This window comes from Clytia hemisphaerica, unplaced genomic scaffold (genome assembly GCF_902728285.1).
Source record: "Clytia hemisphaerica strain Z4C2 unplaced genomic scaffold, Clytia hemisphaerica genome assembly, whole genome shotgun sequence".
In the NCBI taxonomy this organism is placed as follows: domain Eukaryota; kingdom Metazoa; phylum Cnidaria; class Hydrozoa; order Leptothecata; family Clytiidae; genus Clytia; species Clytia hemisphaerica.
The window spans coordinates 2,486,747-2,508,643 of record NW_027103979.1 but is presented as its reverse complement, the minus strand read 5'-3'; the positions used below and the strand labels follow the sequence as shown (position 1 = coordinate 2,508,643).

Genomic DNA, 21,897 nt, shown 5'->3' with positions numbered 1-21,897 from the left:
TTGCCACGTCCCTCTGCAGAGATTTCACCTTTTGGTTTGGGGAAGTATATGCACCAATATTCTTGGTCATAGTCACGCAGTTCACGCAAATGAACTTTATTCCTTTCGTCTTTCCAACAATCAGCTGGATGTAGTATGGAGGAAGTTCAGAACACGAATAGTGAACACTTCTCTCGCACTCGGTGCATTTGAGTCGATCTTTTTTCCTGTCGGTGATACATCGTGATGGTGTACAAGTCTCCAGATCTTGTGAGCTTGCACTCAATTCTTCCAATGATGATGGTGATTGCAATGGTGAAGGTGTGACTGTGCGACTGCTCCGAAGAATTCTCTTCATTATGATGGATATGAATGAGATTTCCGTTTAAAATAGTCAAAAATCTATATATAATGGTATAAAGACCTAGTGGTTCCAATATATGAGCACTCCTTATCCGTAACAAAACCATACCGAAGTGATGCCAAACTGTAACATCTTGAGAAAAAAATGGTCATATTCGGGGCTGGAGGGGAAAAGAAACAAAAGGGATAGTTACTTACCATATTTTCTTTCCGAATTCTTTCTGCAATGGATTTATAGCGACATATTTTGACGGTGCTCAGATCGTTGATCAATGATTTGATATGTTCCATCACTTTGTCTACTTCATCATAAAAATGCTTCTCTTTTCTCCACTCTGAAGCTTTCTTGCTTTTCTCCTGAAACGTTAATGGAGATAATGTCTACCCAGCTGTTACACAACGTTTGTCTAATGTTCACAACGTCCATATAACGTTAAATGAACGTTGAAACAACGTTGTGTGCCAGCTGGGTAAGTAACTACTCAATACCAGAGTGTCTCACACGTTTATCATTTCTTAGTACCCTCTACGGCAATGAATTTTGAAATTAGCCATAAATATTGGGTCTGTGTACAGACTACTTATTAATCAACTGCGAATAATCAAGCAATATCAATGGTGAGGGCAAGGCAAAATGGCTTTAGAAGATCCCTGTTGTTGTTTTTAATGGGATATAAATCCCTGATGATTTGAAATTTTGGACCGAATAATGCAACGCACAAAAATAAATTCACGGAATGTCGATATCGTCTATCCACTTAAAATGAGTCCTTTTTTAAGTTGAAAAAATAGACGACAAACCTTTAACTGTTTTTCAAAAAAGTGTATATTCTGCAAAGCATCTTTGAAGTTGATGATCCCACCACTACCTTCAGTACATTTCCGAATAAATTTGTTCGTCCATCGAATCAAAAAATTCTTGTACTGTGAGGAAAGGAATTTTCATTTAGTTATGGCGGAAATTTCTAAAAGTGAAAACTTTGTCGTGGAATAGGAAATTCTCTTCACTTACGTATTTACGAAAAGATTTCGCTGTATTTTTCTGATAAAATCTTGCCCTTATGATTGCTTTACAAAATCGTTTGAATCTCTTCCCGTGTACCAAAGATGATCGGTGCAAGAATTTTTTTATCCACGCTTCGTCAGTGGCTATTCTATAGGTCCATATAATGGTCTTGAATTACCCCAGTTAATTGGATCGAATTATAATGGGCCAGGCTATTTTTTATTTAAGATATTAAATGTTTCCAAGTATGGATCTAGAATTTTATAAATCAAGTTTTACCCTTGATTAACTTTTCAAAGTTTTCGATTTTTCATCTTTGAAATTGAAAAAAACTAAGTACAACATAACAATACCTTTCCTTGATAAAATTTGAAGGGTGCCAACAGATCTTCTTCGGGATTTGATAGAACCTTAAAGATGAAATCAAAACAATCTGGATCAAAATCCTAAATGGGAATAGAAAATCTTCGGTTTCCAGCTCAAAAACATCAGTGTTAATGGTTTAGGAGTGTAATTTGTTCCGTTTAATTTCATATTATGGGATAGGATTATGATATAAGCACACTTTCCCAGTGGTTCCCAGTGGATTGTAGTGGATAGTTTTCCACCAGGATGTTACCGGGATCTGCGACACGGGGATATAAATACAGTTGATTCTTTTTAACTCGAACCTCTATAACTCAAATCATCTAACTCTAACTCGAACGTCTCCTTAACTCAAACAAGTTTCACGGTCCTTTCAGTTAAAAATGCCTTAAAACTTTATTCCATAACTCTAAATTTCCTTAACTTGGACAATTTGTGTTCCCGTGCGTGTTTGAGTTATGGAGACTGCACTGTAGGTAATCCTCGAGTCAAAATGATTTAAATTCGAGATATTTTTAAATTTCTTACTTCACAATAAAGCTTAGCAATTTCTTTCCAATCAAGAAGATCTTGAATTTCGTAATCCTTAGAAAGTAAATATTGGAAGAATTTTGGTCTCTCCGTTTTCAAAGCCGAGTGCATGATATTTGTTATAAGGGTCAGATTCTTCTCTTTGTCTTCAAACTAAAAAAAATATATGAATGATAAAGAATGATCATTAGAAGAGATTTCTTAATCATTGGGGGTAACGTTGATACAACGGCTGAGGAAAATTCATAATTGTTTACCGATGGAGATGAAATTTCAGGCATTGGTTTCTTCCAGAAAATGCTCGCACATGGGGGCTGGAGGATATAGTGTCCGGGGGGGGGGGGGTAGTTAAAAACTTCAAAATTTAAATTGTTTCAACGTTTATCTAACGTTCACAACGTCCACATAACGTTAGTGAACGTTGAAACAACGTTGTGTGCCAGCTGGGAAATTAATCTCACCAACTCATCAACTTTTGTTTTGAAAGTATCAAATGTATCCCAAACCATCATCAACTTGTAGTAAGAACGATCTCTGTCTTCATCTAAAGGATAGAATTAATTGAAGATACTCTTTTTAATATCGTAGGGGAGAAGGGTGGCAGGAATCTCTGATTATATTCCGTCCACCATCATTGGAGTTAACGTTGACGCCTTTCAAGTAAAAACCTTATCTTTCCACTCTCAAAATTATAATGAAGTTCCTTTAAAAAGCATTCTAGATGATAGCGGAGATCTTTATTGCTTCTTTTCTTGCTTTACGTCCCGAAGATAACAGTTTTTCAGCTAATCCAAATTTAAGCTACGCGAGTGAGCTACGCTTGCATGTAATTTTCTATACCGGTTCTTCTATTTCTTACAAAACACTGAGCTGCACTAAGCTGCAAAATTTCGGAAATTCGGCTCTTTAATTATAATAAAAAAGCTATACCTTCTTTCTTCTTTCGTTTATGAAATTTCAATAAAGCGTTCACAATGACATTTTGAAGATGTCCAAACTGCTTGATCTCTGGCAAACTTATTCTGGAGACTTTTCGTGCTGCTGCTTGGAGTGTTCTTTCATTTTCCTTCATATCGCCAGGAAAATTCATTGTTGTATCGTACTCAAATATCTAAAACATTTGGAAAAATTGGAATAAATTGATTTGTCCAAACAATATATTGGCCTAGCATCGGGTCTTTCATTAGCATATCGCTGTCCGTGGTTCGGTATATCCGTTTTTTGAAGAAGCAGCGCTTTGTTACCCTGAGTATCAGAGGTTAAGTTTTCAAAGAATATATTAACCTCTGAAGACCAATAATAGAAATTTTATCGCGCATGTGTCAATCTAATCACTGTAGAAAGAATCAAAGATGAAGAGCAAATATTACCTTATTAATGTCTAGCAGACTGTATCAATATGCAGTTTACTATTTACGAATTCCCCAGGAACCTCCAAGTGTAATTGAATTAAGTTTATTTCGAAAGAAATCTTTTACCATGATCCCCAAATGTATAACAGTACTTACTAAACTAATTAATTATGGAAATGTCACTTTTAATTGAATCGAAATAACAGACAGACTTTATGTTATGATTCTCTATCACTGACTCTTTGTAAAAAGCACCGATGACATTGTTTAGTTGTGTTTTCAACGATGGGAATAAAAATATCAACTTTGAACTTCATCCAAGATCTTGGATGGTCGTCATGGTTAATTTTGTCTTCGTTGATTGCGCGATGAATAGAATCTCAATTCGTCGGCACAGCGTCAATATATGATTTTGACCTGTGCTTTTCACGGTAGTGCTTTGTCATCAAGCTCATTTTGGAAGAATGGGCGCCTTTTAACAATCAGTACACGTTGTGTATGCATTGCAAACATTCAATTACATATTGTTGACGGCGTGTGCGGGCCAAAAATTGGTTTTTAAAATTGCATCTTTGCAGTGCAGTAAAAATCGGTGAAAATCATACCCTTAGATCGAATTTTCCTCCAGATTTTCAACCCTTTTCGTGCAAAACATTATAGCATTTTTGGGCAGAATATCTAGATTTTTCAAGAATTTTCTGAAACTTCTACCCTTACAGTGCATCTCTAGCTTTTCCGACTCTTACAGTGCATTTTAAACATCTTTGGAAAAGGTACCCGTAGGTACCTGTAGGGCCCGCATATACCGTCTCGACTGAAGTCGTATATTGGGATCTAATAAAATGAAACAAAAGAAACCGAAGCAGTATGGTATGAAGGCCCAGTGTTAGCCTTGTGAGCTAACAAAGTGTTGTTCTGGGGGTGTGATAAATGTAAGAATTTGTAACTACGGTTTTCTTATGTCTTTACTCTATGAACTCCGATATACTCTATCCAATATATTCCCTAGATCAAATTGTCTCTAGGACCTGATAGCTATATCAACAACCTTGCGCATAATGATGCCCAAGGTGTGTTGATATTCGCTAGCATAGCTAACAGCCCCGTTGAAATAAAAAATGTTCCACATTTTCTCCTAATAAAATACTACAAATTTTGTAAAATAATCTCTTAAATTAAACAATTTCTTTTTACTGGTACCCTAACGGTTCACAGCCTTAAATAATAAAATATTTATTTCTAGTGATATAATAAAATGTTAATTGAACCATAGTGTCAGAAAGACTTCATCATCTCTTCTGACATCTAACAGTTGCAATATGTTATGTAATAAACTGCGCAATTATTTCCAAGTAAACTTACTCACATATTAGTGAAACTCATTTTCTCACGAAAGTGTTCAATCTTGGCTTGAAGTCTTTCGTTTTGCACTTTAAGTTTCCTGCTATAACCTATGCCTCTCTTCATTGTTCATATGCTCATAATAGTACTTCTTATCTTTGTTCTTATCAGAATTTTGATGCTTTAGTTTCTTGATGAAGATAGTTCAGATTTCTCTTGTCGAGTCTTTTGTCGAGTTCCGCATGATTCACCTTACTTTTAAGAATCTGATAACGCATAATTATTTTGGAAAGCTATTACTGCGTTTCTCTGCGTTTTACAACCATGGATCAACTTAGCATTCTTCTGTCGATGCAATCGTTTTTACTGCGACGTAACCATGGGCAGCTTCTTCATAATGTTTTGTTATGTTATTCTGTTTTCTCAGTGAAACCATGCGTTCCTTCACTTCGGACATTTTTGACCACCAAACTATGTCTTTCAGGACATTTTAACCATTCTTCTATTGATAACGGTGTGTTTGACTGTTCCTTTTTAGCTTCTTCGTTTTCTTCGATTGAAGATAAGCTTGTTTTTGACTCGCTTTTTTCTTCTGCTGAGTAATCTGCTTCGTCTGGCACACTTTTCTGGTACAGATATCACTGCTTGTATGATTGAATGCTTGTTTGAAAGCGGCTGTTTGTTTGAATCTGTATATTTGTTTAGAAACAATTACTTTGTTATCTAATCTATGTTGAGATAATTTCTCCATTGTTTATGTTTACCTCATCTTGGGTACAATTTCTCGAAACATCTAGACAATATTCCGTTTGTTTGATTTGTTTTCAAAACTTTTCAGCTTGATAAACAACTTTTTTCATCTTCTGTGATGAGATTTTAAATTTAGTCAAGTTATTCGCTTAACTGCTTCCTCACATTCAGCATGTGTTCATGCTTGATTCATTGATTTTAATTTAAATCTTCTAATTTTATTTTAATTTTTTTCTAATTTTGCGTATAATATTTCTCATCCCTTTTTTTTTACATTGAATTTTATTTTAGCATCTTAGCCTTTTGCTGATTTCGAAAGTTTTTCCTTTACATCTTTCTGGGATTTCTCTTTCCCATACGGTACATAATCTTTGGTGCCTCTATTTGTTTAATACTTCATTTCCATTTGATGCCTCCCCAAAGCGTGTTTACGTTTAAATGTGTAATCTTGCTGGATTACTATTTCAATGTGTGCTTACGTTAAGCAAATACACCGTTGTCTTTCTCATCAGGAACATATTCATCTGTGTATTGCTACTCGCCTTCCTTCGGCTATATTACTCATGATACGTACTCTATGACATTTTATTTCTATTCTTTACTTGTATTGCGCCTTAAATCTTTAATCTCCAAATTGCTCGTACTGCACCACAATTCTTAATGTTCGGACTAATGTTCGCGAACCACATCATGATTTTATTTTACTCTTGATTCATATTTCCACCATAAATATTTGCAAGTCACAACATTCGTATTTTCTCATAAATACCCGCAAATCACAAAAATTCGTACACACGTACCTCTTGTAATTGCCATTATACGCTAATTAACTTCGTCGCGACCCTGACAAAGGGGAGCTTTGGGGTACTGTCCTTGCTCAAGGGAGCCCCAGAACATTTTATAGTCCTGCTCAGGACAACAAATGATTTCACCAAATCATATCCATACCATAACAATATCAATCAATAAGTCAATTTCAAGAAACTTTTTAATTCAAGAAACTTCGAATGGCCATTTCAACTCAATGTATCATTTGACCATTCCAACCATGAAACATCTCAAATGTTCATGCTAAAATATTTTATGCAAATGTTCAACACTGTTTTGTTCATCTTTATAGCTCTCAAGCTAACTCACTCTCGTATCGCATCCCCAGAACAACACAACAACTTCCGAATCATTACGATCTCGGTAGAACCTCCATTTGTTAGCCTTGTGAGCTAACAAAGTGTTGTTCTGGGGGTGTGATAAATGTAAGAATTTGTAACTACGGTTTTCTTATGTCTTTACTCTATGAACTCCGATATACTCTATCCAATATATTCCCTAGATCAAATTGTCTCTAGGACCTGATAGCTATATCAACAACCTTGCGCATAATGATGCCCAAGGTGTGTTGATATTCGCTAGCATAGCTAACACCCAGCGACTCGGAGGGGAGGGGGCAGCTGATGGATGGATGAATTACATCAAAAGATCAATGTAATGATATCTTGAATTTTTTACGACAAGAGAAATCCTTCGATGCTTCAGGGGTATTAACCTGACTTCGCTGTTAGGGGTATTGGTTAAGCATGTACTTACGAATTTTTTAAGTTTAGGAAGTGTGGAACATGATTTGACAAATTTGAAAATCGCTTTTCTTTCTTCGTCAGTGTAGTCTTCAATAGCACCGACGAATGCACTTGACTTGTGGTTTACGAATTGTTTCCCAATTAAGTCTTCCAATTCTTTATTGTTTTCTGCAGTCCATTCATTCTCGCCTTTTGTCGTACTTATTTTCCAGGCTAGTGATAAACACGTGCTCAATCTTCCAGAATCTTTAACAAAGATGATTGGCATCAATGGTGCTTGATCTAGATTGTCCCAATTCAATGTTCTTTTCATAAGATTCATAGATCGAATGCCACCGTTCAGCAGAATTTGCACTGATGGAACATCCTCGCTGCTGTCTTCATTGTATGCTATGAAAATAAGCAGTTATAAGTTCTTCCGTCCCAGAGGGACTTTCCTCTCAGTAAAATATATAAAGAGGCTTTCCCGTCTAAATAAGACAAAGTAAAAAGTATGGCAGCATATGCTAACCCGCGAGCTCCATTTCCTTAGCTGTTTACCCAAAGGTGGTATTCTTTTCCCTGGATTTTTCCCTTGACCTTTCTCTTGTTGATTCTCAAACAGTGACAGGGATTTGTTTGACAGCTTGAAGGTGCTATTTTCCAAGAAAAGTATTTCTTAATTCATTTTCAATCACCTTTTCAAAGCCGACCATGCCATTAAGGATTGATATTCTAGGTTTATTATATAATAATCACACATTCATTATGAGAATATATTCCGAAAATGTAGACAGCTTAGAGATTGCGAAAATCTAGGTATTGGGAACATGGTTCGTGGATAGTTAAATTACGGTTAACTTCGACAAAGATCAATGAAAGGGTTAGTAATATACCGTTTTCCTTTTTGTTTGATGCCTTTCTTTGTGGCTTTATCAAGTAGTCCTCGAAACTGTTTCTAAACTTGTGTACAGAGTCATGGTTTGGGTCTATAGTATCGACAAACAAAAAGTGTGAATGACTTTTGTTCAAATGATGGGTCCGGAGTATTCCTTCTTTTCTGACGCTTGTGATGAAATTATTGCTTTCATCAACAACTGAGGCTCTTTCTTCAAAATCTTCGAAATCTGAATCATCGTCGTCACTTTCTGGAGGATATTTTGGAACCTAGTGTAATGGAGAGAGGATATAAAGTGATGAAAAACATTTTACACTTTCTGTTATTTTCTTTTGTTCTAACATTGGGCTGTTTCAGAAAAGAATTGTATCCCTATGTTGAGGAGGTTTTTTTAGGAAAGGTGATCCCCTGGTTTTTTTCGAACTTTCAGAATCTACTTGAATTTTTTTCCTCATTTTTGGACCACCCTGGATTTTCCCCCTCATTTTACTGACATCCTGGATTTTAATATTTATTTTTTAGACTACCCTACATCACACCTCCTCGACATGGAATAGCTCTTTAAGCCGTTGAGGGATTGTACAGTATTTGTTATTTACCAGGACTTTAGGAGGTTTTGCTGATCTTTTCGGACCTGAAAAGCATATCTTACCAGAATTCGTTTGTTCTTTTGTGTTAATTTATCATTTTGATGAACATCGTTCCATTTCATGATACCAATTGTATTGATGCTTTGGTTTTTATGAGCTTTCATGGCTTCGTCCATCATTTCTATAATTTTTGTGTCCATACCTCCAGTGATAAACAATGTCTCCTTCTTACTTTCAGCAACCGTTTTGCAGAACTTGAAAAAAGAAAAGAATTTTGAACAAACTTCCAGATTTTCATCACATTAAAACCCTTCGAGCCTCTTGGGGGGACAAAGAGGCCTCTCCAAAACGAATATCTTTGATAACTTTGGAAATATTTAACTTCGTCACCGGTGTAAAATACCCTACAAGTTCATCAGCCCATTTGGGAAATTGATATTGATTTTATCCCCACTAGAAATTCAATGGAAAAGAGTGCACTCCAAAACTCCAAAACCATTCATACTACGAACTTTGGACATGGACCATGGAATTTCTATCCCTATTGAGATTTCGATTCAAATTTTCATCGCCACTGATGGAAAAACTGCACCGGGGTTGTGAGACAGGGGTGTGTAATTGTTTAGTCTCCTGAGGAAAAAGAATAAAGTGCTCAGAAATATATTCCAACCTTATTGAGATCATTTTGGAAGTTCTTTTCTTTTTGGTTGATTTCTGCTGGTTCAAACTCATCTTCCAAGAACCCACCATTGATGGAGACGATCAACCTCGGTGTCTTATCAATGTCCAAAATATTCTTCAATTTTTGCCCAATCTGTTGTAGGTTTTCTTCGAAGAAACCAGTGTCTTTGTTAAAGTCGGTGTCGTCACGAAGCCTCAAGTACTAAAGAATAACAATACAGGTCTCCCAAACTCATCTTCGAAGTTTTAAGTATATAGGTCATAAGGTAGTATTAAGGTTGGACATTAAAAACACAGTTGTTTATCCGACATAATGGGTATCTCTCATCAGCTATTAAAATTTATAAAGTTTTATTAATTTTCATTACTCTCAACCTCAGTCAAGTTTAACTGGTTAGCAACTCGTTTCACTTACTGTTGCTTTAGTTGTCTGCCTCAAACAAGATAGGCAACTTCAATCTCTTAAGCGAGAAAAAGCGCAGCCTTAAAAATGTTCATGCTTCTAGATTGATGGTTGGCGATAGATCTTACTTTCAACCTGGTTTGCGGATCACGTGTTTTTGTTGGGAATCAAGTGGCTTCATTTCCCATAAAAAAGCAACTATACGTATGTATTCCTTTTTCTTTCTCTCTTATTTAAATACTCACTGTGCACCCTTTTACTAACCTTTGCGTAGAGTGTTTGCTCTCCTCCAACGAAAACCACATGCCCGTAAGCGTCCGTGTTTTTCTCCGGGTCTTTACTGAAAACAAAAGAAAGCATTACTAACTATAAGCTCTTCAGGATTTTAGAAACAGATTTTTTGGTTCCATCGTTCCAAGATAGATTTTAATGTTTTAAGCTACGACACAAATAATTTCAGGACTAGACTGAAGTCGTTTATAATGCGTGTTATACAGTAGTATAGGCGTTATATGAGAATACGATTATTGTTACGGGATTTAGTTTGTATAAAACTAATAAAATAATTCCCTCCATTACTTTTTGGTTTGTTTCTACTATGTTAGAATTAGTCGTCTAGCCTGCTAGAATATTTCAGGACAATACAAATTTCTTTTCTAAACTACTAAGGCTCGAGGGCTCAGATTTGCAAATATTTTTTCATTTCGTAAAGTCAAAGCTTTTTAGATAATCTAACCATGGAAAACAATAGCCCTTGGCCAATAAGCATAAGTATGGTATAATATCAGCAACTTTTTCAGAAAATGGGCTAGAATGCTAAGCAACCCCGCAACCCTGACCCGGAAATTGGGTCTCATAAAAAACATGTGTACTAGTACTCATCAAAGAATATTCTTACAGTATTTTAATCGACATACTATTGCTATCACGCCCAGTTGAAAAGGATATTACTTCTCATAAAAATCAAGGCTTTACGATAACCAGGCAAAAGGCGCCATTTTGAATTTCACATAGAAATCAAAACAATAATTAGAAAAAATCATTCCGATTTAATTGTTGTCATGGTAACTTTTGTTTGAAACATCATTTTATTCAGAATGTGATGTATTTTTGTTCTTAGCTTCTTCAATTGAACCAATCTATTTTTTAGCATTTTTGGGGTGATCTTAAGACTGACAAGTACTACGATCTTGGGATTTTGGCCAGTGACTAGATATGACGGATAATTAGAGATGATTTGCAAAATTTTGGTTCGGCCACCTGTGTGGTTGGTTTTACAGACCAGAATGTAAATTTGGCTAAATTCATATATTAACATATATTGCATTAGACCCAATAGTCTTTCCTGGAGGCTCATTTGTCAACTAATAGAGACAAAAAAATTTCAGGGGTATTGGATACATTGCAGACCGATCTGATAAATCACAGTTCGATTCCCTTCCGGAACTCACTCAGAAACTATAAGAGCTTTTGACAAGAAATTTCCAGTTTTCTTTAATTTAAAATTTCTGTTGGGTTGTATCTAATTTAGAAAATCTTTGCTGGAGTGTGTGGCTTCTTCGTAATAAATTTCATTGGGACCAATTTCAACCACAAGATTCTAGTGGGATGACAAAACGGAAGACTAGAAAACTAGGGGGTCAGTCGAGGGTATCACGTGCTACAGCTATGGAGCCAGTATTTAAGGAAAAAAGAGCTCCGGAAAGGAATTATTTCTTACCTATTGGAATCAGTCGAATCATTTTGTTCGTGTCTTTGTCGTTCAGCTTGTACGTTATAAATCTTGAACGGTAAGTGTGGTGAGGGATTCTCCTGAAAATATATTTTTGAAGTTATCACATAGAGCTATAGAGCTTTGAATATAGAGAAGAACTTAATCCTCTTCCTTTGACCACTGTTTCAAAGATCAAATGCACGCTTTTTTCATAAGAATAGTGTACTTTGGCTGAGGGTGAGCATTATCCTTATTTTTCTATTTTTCTAAACAATAGGCCTATTGTTCTAAGTCCGAAATCTCACCTAGAAGTTATTCTTATAAGAAAAGCGTGTATTAAAATAGCAGATTTTTCATTAAGGTAAATTGTAATTTGAGTGAACGGCTTTTATCGGGGGGGGGGGGGGGGGTAACGCCCAAATTTTCTTTCACCCGTTGATGGTTCATTAATTTCTTTGGATGAACAAACTCACGTATTTTTTATTTTGTACTGAATTTGAATCGTTCAGTTGGTCATTGCTGGTACTGCTTGTGTTTGACGATTGTTTAATATTCACGTCTGGGAGAGGGCTTTCACCAAGAGTTTCGACTTTTTGTGATTTGACAGAAGGCGGTGTGTTGTCATTGCTAGACGGTGTCTAGAAAAAAATTTAAGTTCGGTTAACTGAAAATCTTTACCGCCGCCAATAAATTTTCAAATTAGCCTTTTCGGGAGGCTTATTACAGAGAAATTTGGAGATTTTTGTTCATCCAGCATAATTTGAAAACGCAAAGTAGAATCACGACCACTATTTCTAAGAACAAAGGGGGTTACTTTATTCTATTGATGTCTAAGTTTGATTAATTTTGAATTACTTAGGGGGGCCTTTTAGCATCACATTTAGCATCTTATAGAAAAATAACCTCTTAAAACAATTGATGTCTGAATGGGTCCAGAAAAGAAATGGAAGGTCAAACCCATAATTTTTACCGAGATTCCAGAGTGTTTTAGAAAATTCTTTGAGGTTTGGTATTTGAGAGGGATTCCTTTCATTTTCGCTTTTCACTTTTATTAGACATTCCTGAATTTTTGCAAAGTTTTACTAACCTCTCTTAACTTTTCAGTTTTTTAAGGGGGCCCTACCCTCCATTGAGCGGAAAATATAAACTCCTAGACACGAAGGGGAGGATAAAATCACATTCCGGAATAGCGAAAGCCGATGGGTTTATCTTTATAGCCTGTTTTCAAACTTTGCATTTGTGGATATTGAAATAACTAATAATAGAGTTTAGTGTATAGATTTTTTTATCACGTGTTAACTTACGAAAAGCGCTCGATTTTCACCCCCGTATATCATCCCATCATGTGGTTCGTTTTTCTTCGTCTTTTCCGTCATTTCAAAACCTTTGTAACCTGTATTGAAAGAAAAATGTCATGTCAAAGTTTTCCATTCTGATGATTTTGTTTTGCGCCAATAAGCGCACGTGCGAACGCGCTCCTAGTTTGGGCCGCTCAAGCGTTTACTTCCTTTCCGTCCCTCTTATATAGTGGTTATAATGTGATGAATAACGGCTTTTTGAGAGCCTTCTACTTATAAGATAATCTAATCTCTAGACCAAAAAATTATGCACATGGCTGAGAGGGGAGTGGCCTTCAAGTTTTTTTTAGTTGAAAATCCAGCATTCATTCCATCATCAAAAATTTCTATTCAATGTAAGTCTTTTGTCAAAACACCGAAATTCCGTAATTTGGACGCTTAAAGGTTTGATACCACACCTTTTGCGGAGCTGGCACAAAACGTTGTTTCAACGTCCGTCTAATTTTCACAACGTCCATATATAACGTTAGATAAACTTTGAAACAACGTTGTGTGCCGGCTGAATTATCAGGCCTCCCTTTCTTGCAGATTCTAGAAAGCAATGACGCTCCAATCATTGCAATTACCTTATTTACCTTCTGTTTTCCCATCATGATGAAGTAACCTTGTTTCTTGTGCCTTCGCATCTTCATCAGCTACCATTTTTACTTATAGATTTCTAACTTGAAAATGATACTCCAATATACGTTTTTTTATAAGAGCAAACTATGCAAGAACATAAGGCTTCGATGGCCAAAATGCTAAGAAAGAACATTTTAGGGCTTGGAGGACTCGAAAACACCCAATTTTTTAGGAAAATGCGTGAAAATGGTCATGAAATAAGAAAATAAGAACATATTAAGAACATTTCTATGCTTAAAGCCAAAAAAGTTAAGAGCATCCGAAGGGTTCAAAAAATTTCAATTTTAGATGTTGTTATAAAAAAAACGTGTACAGTTAGCCTAAATTATCAAGGCCGTGAACTAACTGATTATTTTGGATGTTTCTGGTTTAAACCTTCACTAGCCTTCCTAAAACCAAGTAATTGCGCTCAATTAAGAATTCAACGACCCCCTGGTTCACAAACATCTAGGTATGCTAGACGTTAAACACCAGAAAAATCAAAATCAACGAAAAATAAGCATGGACATCCAGGCTACATCCCCACAAAGCTTATCTGATGTTTTATACATGCCGTTAAGAAAAGAAATCAATTTACAAATATGTATTATGACAATAATAAGCGAAAATGCAAGAAGTGATGTCTAATCACACTACCTGTTTGAATTACACGTATACAACTAATTAATCGACGATAATTACCCAACAAAATTATCTCGTCTAGCTAGGAATCTAAAACTAATAAAGAGAGTAATCTACGAACTAATTAGAGAGCTATAAATAATGACTTTCATCCTCGTGACGAATCTACTGATATGTAGATATTTTGTGAGAACTCAGTCACAAAGAAAACGAATTTCAGCAATCTAGATTTTATTTCTAATTCTTCGAAAGGTACAACGAAAGTACAGCACATTTCTTCAAAACGGTTTTCCGTTTTCTTATGAAAGCAATCAAAATTGAACTACTTTCATACCACTTGAACTTGCAGTCTCTTTAGAAAAGTCGGTAAATATTTGGTTATTTACTCTTCGTCGTAATTCTTCAGCTGATAAGTCGCTCATACGTTACTTAGTACCACCGGCACCGTACGATAACTTGTCAATATTCTTTGTGAAAGTTTGGATGTGAAATAAGCTATTCATTAAATAAGATTATACTTATTTACGAGAAAAAAAAACGGAGTGTCTAGAGGGCCGTCACCGTATCTTAAAGCTCTGGAGCTAAAGAACCGTCAACGGATCTTTAGACTTGTGAGCTAGAGTACCGTCATAAAAATATAACGGATCTTTAGAGGTTAGAGATTTGCCGTAAAATGACGGATCTTTCTGTTTGTAGACTACAGAACCGTCACTAGGATTTGCCGTATTAAATTGACGGATCTTTATGTTTGAGAGCTAGAGAACCGTCACTAAGATTAATTGGTAGTAAAATGACGGATCTTTCCGTTTGTGGACTACAGAACCGTCACTTGGATTTGCCGTAATAAAATGACGGATCTTTATGTTTGAGAGCTAGAGAACCGTCACTAAGATTAGCTGGTAATAAAATGACGGATCTTTCCGTTTGTGGACTACAGAACCGTCACTTGGATTTGCCGTAATAAAATGACGGATCTTTAGGTTTGTGGACTAGAGAACCGTCACTAGCATTTGGCTGTAATAAAATGACGGATCTTTATGTTTGAGAGCTAGAGAACCGTCACTAAGATTAGCTTTAATAAAATGACGGATCTTCATGGTTGCGGACTAGAGAACCGTCACTAAGATTTGCCGTGATGAAATGACGGATCTTTATTTAGGTTTTTTAGGTTTGAGGACTAGAGAACCGTCAGTAAGATTTCCTGTGAAAAAATGACGGATCTTTGGGTTTGTATACTAGAGAACCGTCCGGTTGTATGACACAATCACCACGGCTACTTGATTTTCAAAGTTGCTGACCCTTTTCCATCAAACATTATAAAGAAAAAGACCTACCCAGTCTTTAGTACAAAAATAACAAGATAACATTTTTGACATTTCATTACATTGACTGAAAGTTCGAAAGCTGTTTTGTTTTTTAGCAGGCAGACAGTTAGCACTTCACATCGATTTACATATAGACGCCCATAAGAAAAAAATGCTGACTCTGTCATAATTTCCCGTGTCGGTGAATAACAATAGATCAAAGGGAATACTAATGTTGTTTGCCGGGGCGATTTGCTACATCCTATATAAAAAGCAAATCGTCATGGGGACGAGGTTGGGTTCTCTAGTCCACAAACATAAAGATCCGTCAATTTATCACAACAAATCTTAGTGACGGTTCTCTAGTCCACAAACATAAAGAAAGATCCGTCAATTTATTGCACGGCAAATCTTAGTGACGGTTCTCTAGTCCACAAACATAAAGATCCGTCAATTTATCACAACAAATCTTAGTGACGGTTCTCTAGTCCACAAACATAAAGATCCGTCAATTTATTACACGGCAAATCTTAGTGACGGTTCTCTAGTCCACAAACATAAAGATCCGTCATTTTCTCATAGCTAATCTTAGTGACAGTTCTCTAGTCCACAAACATAAAGATCCGTCAATTTATCACAGCAAATCTTCCTGACGGTTCTCTAGCCCACAAACCTAAAATCCGTCATTTTATTATGGCAAATCTTAAGTGACGGTTCTCCAGTCCACAAACTTAAAAATCCGTCATTTTCTCATAGCTAATCTTAGTGACGGTTCTCTAGCTCTCAAACATAAAGATCCGTCATTTTATTACAGCCAAATCTTAGTGACGGGTCTCTAGTTCACAAACCTAAAGATCCGTCATTTTATTACGGCAAATCCAAGTGACGGTTCTGTAGTCCACAAACGGAAAGATCCGTCATTTTCTCATAGCTAATCTTAGTGACGGTTCTCTAGCTCTCAAACATAAAGATCCGTCATTTTATTACAGCCAAATCTTAGTGACGGGTCTCTAGTTCACAAACCTAAAGATCCGTCATTTTATTACGGCAAATCTTAATGACTATCTCTCAAATCTAAAGATTCGTCATGACGGTACTCTAGCTCACAAGTCTCAAGATCCGTTGACGGTACTCTAGCTCCAGAGCTTAAAGATACGGTGACGGTGCAGCAGCAAGAGCCAAAAAAAAACCAAGATTAGACGTGTCGTTTATAATGCGTGTAAGTAGTATAGACGTTATATGATAATACGATTATTGTTACGGGATTTAATTAGTATAAAATTGTTATCTCCATTACTTTTTGCTCTATTTCTACTATGACTGAATTAGTCGTCTAGCTTGCTAGACTAAGATTACATGTTTGTTTTGGCATTGAATTTTGACAAGATTTGAAAGTTGATATCAAATCAATCAATAAAATTGGTGATTCATCAGATAAGATTTTACATGATTTCTGAGAAAAAGAATGTCAACATTAGTTACTTAGCGATACGTCAAAGGTAGAAGAGTTGACGTCCAAAAATTACGCATGATATTTAAACTTTGATGCATGACATTATCTATTCACCCCGCTCAAAATAGCCAAATAATTATATATTTGTCTGAAAATCATACACCCTGTATCAGTTACCCGGCGAGATTCATCTCGTTGGATAAGTTGGTGAAACAATACATTAATTTCCTATTAGCAGATTCGTGAAAAAGAGTCACGAAAAAACATAGAGTAAAGCTCTGATTGACTGAAAATTGCACACATAAGCATTTTTTTTTCAAAATGTCCAAAGTACGAGGTAATCTTTGCATGTCTCAGTCAATCAGAGCTTTTTATGACTTTTTTATATGGATCTGCTAATAATTTTGCGCCCCAGTGTAATAATTTCAGATTCAAATTAATCAAAATCGTGTGCGAAGCCTGAAATACCTCAAAAGAACAGGACAAGAATAATTGGAGACCCGGGGGGGGGGGGCAATCAATTCAAAACGACTGAACGTGCGGCCTAAGAATAAATATAAAGAAGGCCTTAGAAATCGGACCGTTATAGTGCAGTTTCTAAAGAGTTTCTAAATATTACACCCTCAGAGTGCATTCTTCTCATCTTTGCTCATTTGGTTCTTACAGTACAGTGAAAAAAAGATCCTTAATGGCCCCACGGTCGGTCGTTTACCTTGAGTGCCCCTCCCCCCCCCGGAAGAAGAACAGCTGAGACTCAACGAATCTTCACTTGTTTTTATAGAGAAAGACTCTTTTGAAATTAAAGAATCTTTATCGTCTGACCATTTTCCCTTGAAATGAATATCACGGCTGAAAATTCAGGACCAGATAAGTCAGATTGTCCCGCGTTTATCAGAATGCTCATAACCAGGGGTCTTGTTTAGGCCTGGCGAGCGGCGAAATTCGCCGGTCCAAGGCACAAAAAAAATTGAAATTCGCCGTCCGGAAAGTTCGGTTCGCCGCCTCAAGTGCATAATTTTGCTAATCAATACACTGCGCTAATGCTAAGAATTCGCCGGCTTAGAATCTAGAAATCACCAGAGTTACTTTTTCATTCGTAAAGCAAAACCCCTGCCCATGCCCTGCCATAATGATTCTATGGAATTAACTAACTTTGAAAATTATAATTGCTACCCGTTGTTATTAGAGAGAAGTACCTGTTTCAGAAGTAGTAACATTTTCTTTCATTTCCTTATGTTCAAATAAATAGATATTTTTGTGGCACACCATTTTCCCCCTTGTGTTATCCAAATTCCCTTTCTTTTGCACATTCATTCTCATGTTGTTTTCAAGCATGTTTTCCCGATTTGCAAAATGATTTGTATCAGGCTATATTCTGAATGAACTGAATTTAAACCATGTCAATCGTGAATAGCAATTGAGATTATAATTGACGAATATTTTTTAGGTATTCTATGTATAGGCAGAAAATGCATAATTTATGTGTTGTGGTTGTGTCCCACAAAAGAAAGTGTAAAAATATGTATGTATAATCTTAGTCCAGGAACTAGAATCTTATCACTCAGACATGCATGTTTTTAACTCCAGTTTGGTTGATGGTATAAAAATAAATTCGGACCAAATGATCATTTTTGCATAAAATATTTTTTCAAATCTTGTTGACGTCAGTAGAAATCAGCAAAGTACAGAATTTAGCAATAAGGTGCTGACGTCAGAAAAATTTCGAAACATTTTTTTCTCAAAATCATCCTTTTAATGATGTGCAACTTTGGTCTAAGTTTTATGTTTATAAATTTATGACATTTCGTCATATGGAGCAAGGTATATAAGGCATTGTTAAGTAAAGGAGCCAGCACACTTGTTCAAGTTAAGGAGACATTCGAGTTATAGAGGTTCCAGTTAAAGAGGCTGAACTTATAATAATAGTCCAGAAACGAAAATTTTATCCCAAATGATCGAAGATACTACTAGAATATACACAATTGAACTGAGCCCCGTAGATTTACGAGATTTTCAGACACCTTCTGAATGGATAATATTAGACTGGCACGCCTGTCGGGCTGGAGCGGTATCACGCAGGAAAAGTGAGCATAGGAGTTAGGTAAGCGTGGGAAGAAATTTTGTCGGTGGCAAGGGCTCACTCGCACTCTCTCGCCAACTTTTGCTTGTTCTCCTACGCAGCTCCTATTTTAGCAAAAGTCCGCCGCCTTTTATGCTCCCGCCCTCTGACATGATTAATTAACAGACTAGTTTGCTAGTCTAGGAAAATCCTCAGCATGGGCGTTGCCGTTGGATTTCTCCTGGAATATGTGAATTTTTGAGTCAAAGCGTAAGTTTTTCTTGCCTAGTAAGGTATAGTAAGTAATTTTCAAAAGAAAACGCACATACCCTTTCCTGCTGAAAACATTTTCAGGTTGCTCCAAACAATGTTCTCTCTTTTCTCTTCGTTTCACACACCTCCTTCTCACAGACCCACTGGGAACTTTTCCCACTGGAAAAATCGGTCGAAGATTTTATCCTCCAATTTTTGTTCCCATTGAAAATGACCAAATAAATCAATCTTCACGCAAAACATTATGCTATTTTCCCCCATCCCCACTGAATTTTCTGACTTGAAAACAAAAGAATTGAAATCCCTAGACATAAAAAATATTGGAATACCAATTCCCATCCAGTTTCAGTCCGTTATTTTTATCCCCACCGGCTGAAAAAATCCTACCAGGTCTGTGAGAAGGGGTTATTTTCACTGTTTATCTTCGCTTAACTTTCTTCCTCTTTATGTTTGTATGAAATTTTATAATGCCAGTAGATGTCTTTTTTTTACTATGAACTCTCCACAATCAAATAAACTTGTAAAAATATCGTTAATGACATTTTCATGCGTATAAAAGTGTACTCAAATCAAAATCAAAATTACTAATTAATGTAATTTATCAAGAGACTTTTGATGACCCTCATTTTTTTCTCTTGGGAAATCTTCCTGTTCAATTTTGAAATACAGTTATAGTTTTTATCAAGGTAAGAAATGTTGATTTTTGTTCCTAGACTTTTTTAGCTTGGATATTCTAACCCGATAACAGCTGTTCATAATTTTCTTACGCGCACGGTAAACCTCTGAAGGCGCTTGGAAATTTAAACATCTGAGGAAATTAGTCCTCCGGTGGAAAATTCTACAACAAAAATATTGTTGTGCGCCGTAAAGTCAAAAACTGATACGGCACCCTTTTCATAAGTAAGTAAGTTTGCGACCGCAGTCAAGGGCGACCTGCAGGTTCCCTTTTCGTATAGCTGTCTACCCGAAGGTAGGGGAGGGGGCCACTCCTTTCCCTGGATTCCTCCACTTACCCTTGATCCGTCTCTTTAGTTGCTGAGCATCAAGCAGAGAGGCATCAAGTACCATTTTGGGAATCTTTGGTATGACCCGGCTGGGGATCGAACCCACAAACCTTGCGCACCGTAGCTGGATGCTCTACCTTCATGCTACGGTCAGTATTCATAAACACAATCATGCAACTTTGTTGTCATTCCTAGTCCTTTTAGAAGAAACGAGGTCCTTACAATTTCGAGATTGCATACTCATCAGATTTTTATGTTTTCACACATCCCTTAAGAGCATCAGAACAATCACAATCTGATCTCAGGTTGGGATATTCAGGCTGTGATTAGTTAAACCGCCTACCATTCAATTAAGCGATCTCCGGCTTACCACCTGGTCCAACTAGCTCCCTTTATTACATTGAAACCATTGGCAAATACATCGATCTAAATGGGCAACTTTCAGTCACAAATCAAAAGATTTCGATGGCAGCAAACTCACGATCAATGTTTCTTGCCAAGAAAACTCCTACTCCCCTGGAAGAGTTTTCCCCAGAAGTTTCAGTTCTCTAACGTAAACCACCTCTTATATTAGTATCAAAGAATTTTTCCACCCACGAAAAAATGTATATACCTTTTATTTGGCCACTACGTGAATTTAGTGTTGAAGTTTTATTTTTTGTGACTTTTTTAGAAAATTACATTTAATAAAACTAAAACCACAGTAAACTGCTTATCATTATCGCACAATTAGATCATGTAAGAGATTAGCAGTCGTGATTGCTAAAACATTGGTCTTTTTTATTCCAAATTTATATATCATATTATCATTGATTTCAAAGCCCCTCTCGGATGAGAAATGAAGCCCCTTACTTTCCATCCAAAACGCGTAACCCACTTAGGTTTTTTGTAAAATTGAAAGTTAAATCCATTGTCAGATCTCGAGAAATATGAGAAATGTTGAAAATTCCTCACAACCCTCTTCGGGGCTTTACACTCAACGATGATTACTCCTTGTTGGGATTATTAAACTTTATACATTAAGTCTAGCGTAGTCTCAACTTACCCACAATACATTTCGGCCAAACCTAGTACAGTCACCGTCATGATTCTTGACTTTCTGTCATACGGCATGGGCTAGCATTACCTACCTTCTGGACCGTAGTCAAGATTGATATGGATGTACGCTACTGCTGATGTTTTTAACGAGTAACATCGTATCAGTAACTTTTATCAGTAAAACATTTATGACAAATTACCTGTTTTATTCCATGTTTTCAATGTTTCAGTTCTTCATTCATTAACGAATTCTGTCGTTCAACCACTCGTGAAAATTACGTTTCTATGATCAAAATGTTGCCAAAAAATTGTAGCATAATTAGATGCTATTACTTTGATGACCGCCATATATATTGTTTATCAATTATCATATTATCTAGGAAGCAAAAAAAAATATCTCTGTCTACTCTCTATTTAGAAACCACAAAAATATCTCCGGAGAAGTATGGCTAATCCCCGGCTAGTACACAAAGTTAAAAAAACGTTTGTCGTCCATGTTACGTTCATAACGTCAAAAAGATGTTATATGGACGTTGAAATAACATTTTGTTTCAGCTTGATTATATATCAACATTACATTTTCATTACACGTACTCCATCGTTTAGAGTTCAATGAATTACTTTCCCTCATTGAGAACC

At 36.2% G+C, this 21,897-nt stretch overlaps 1 protein-coding gene across 3 annotated transcripts in view; it reads right to left on the bottom strand.

The window, feature by feature from the left end:
- LOC136810992 (transient receptor potential cation channel subfamily M member 1-like) overlaps positions 1–18,213 on the bottom strand; it is a 33,081-nt gene extending 14,868 nt beyond the window's left edge. Inside the window, exons 1-15 of one of the 3 annotated variants that reach the window (XM_067067600.1) lie at positions 18,081–18,213; positions 12,832–12,920; positions 12,001–12,165; positions 11,534–11,625; positions 10,078–10,153; positions 9,400–9,612; positions 8,792–8,983; positions 8,138–8,408; positions 7,273–7,652; positions 3,176–3,356; positions 2,707–2,789; positions 2,243–2,398; positions 1,702–1,758; positions 1,144–1,266; positions 541–699 (exon numbers count right to left, since the gene is read on the bottom strand). In XM_067067600.1, coding sequence (XP_066923701.1) covers positions 541–699; positions 1,144–1,266; positions 1,702–1,758; positions 2,243–2,398; positions 2,707–2,789; positions 3,176–3,356; positions 7,273–7,652; positions 8,138–8,408; positions 8,792–8,983; positions 9,400–9,612; positions 10,078–10,153; positions 11,534–11,625; positions 12,001–12,165; positions 12,832–12,920; positions 18,081–18,204 — 2,361 coding nt within the window. In that variant the 5' untranslated portion in view covers positions 18,205–18,213. Of the gene's footprint in view, positions 1–540; positions 700–1,143; positions 1,267–1,701; positions 1,759–2,242; positions 2,399–2,706; positions 2,790–3,175; positions 3,357–7,272; positions 7,653–8,137; positions 8,409–8,791; positions 8,984–9,399; positions 9,613–10,077; positions 10,154–11,533; positions 11,626–12,000; positions 12,166–12,831; positions 12,921–13,451; positions 13,593–18,080 lie in introns of those variants that run through there. The other 2 variants (XM_067067602.1, XM_067067601.1) reach the window with 2 other exon arrangements.
- Positions 18,214–21,897: the final 3,684 nt, after the last annotated feature.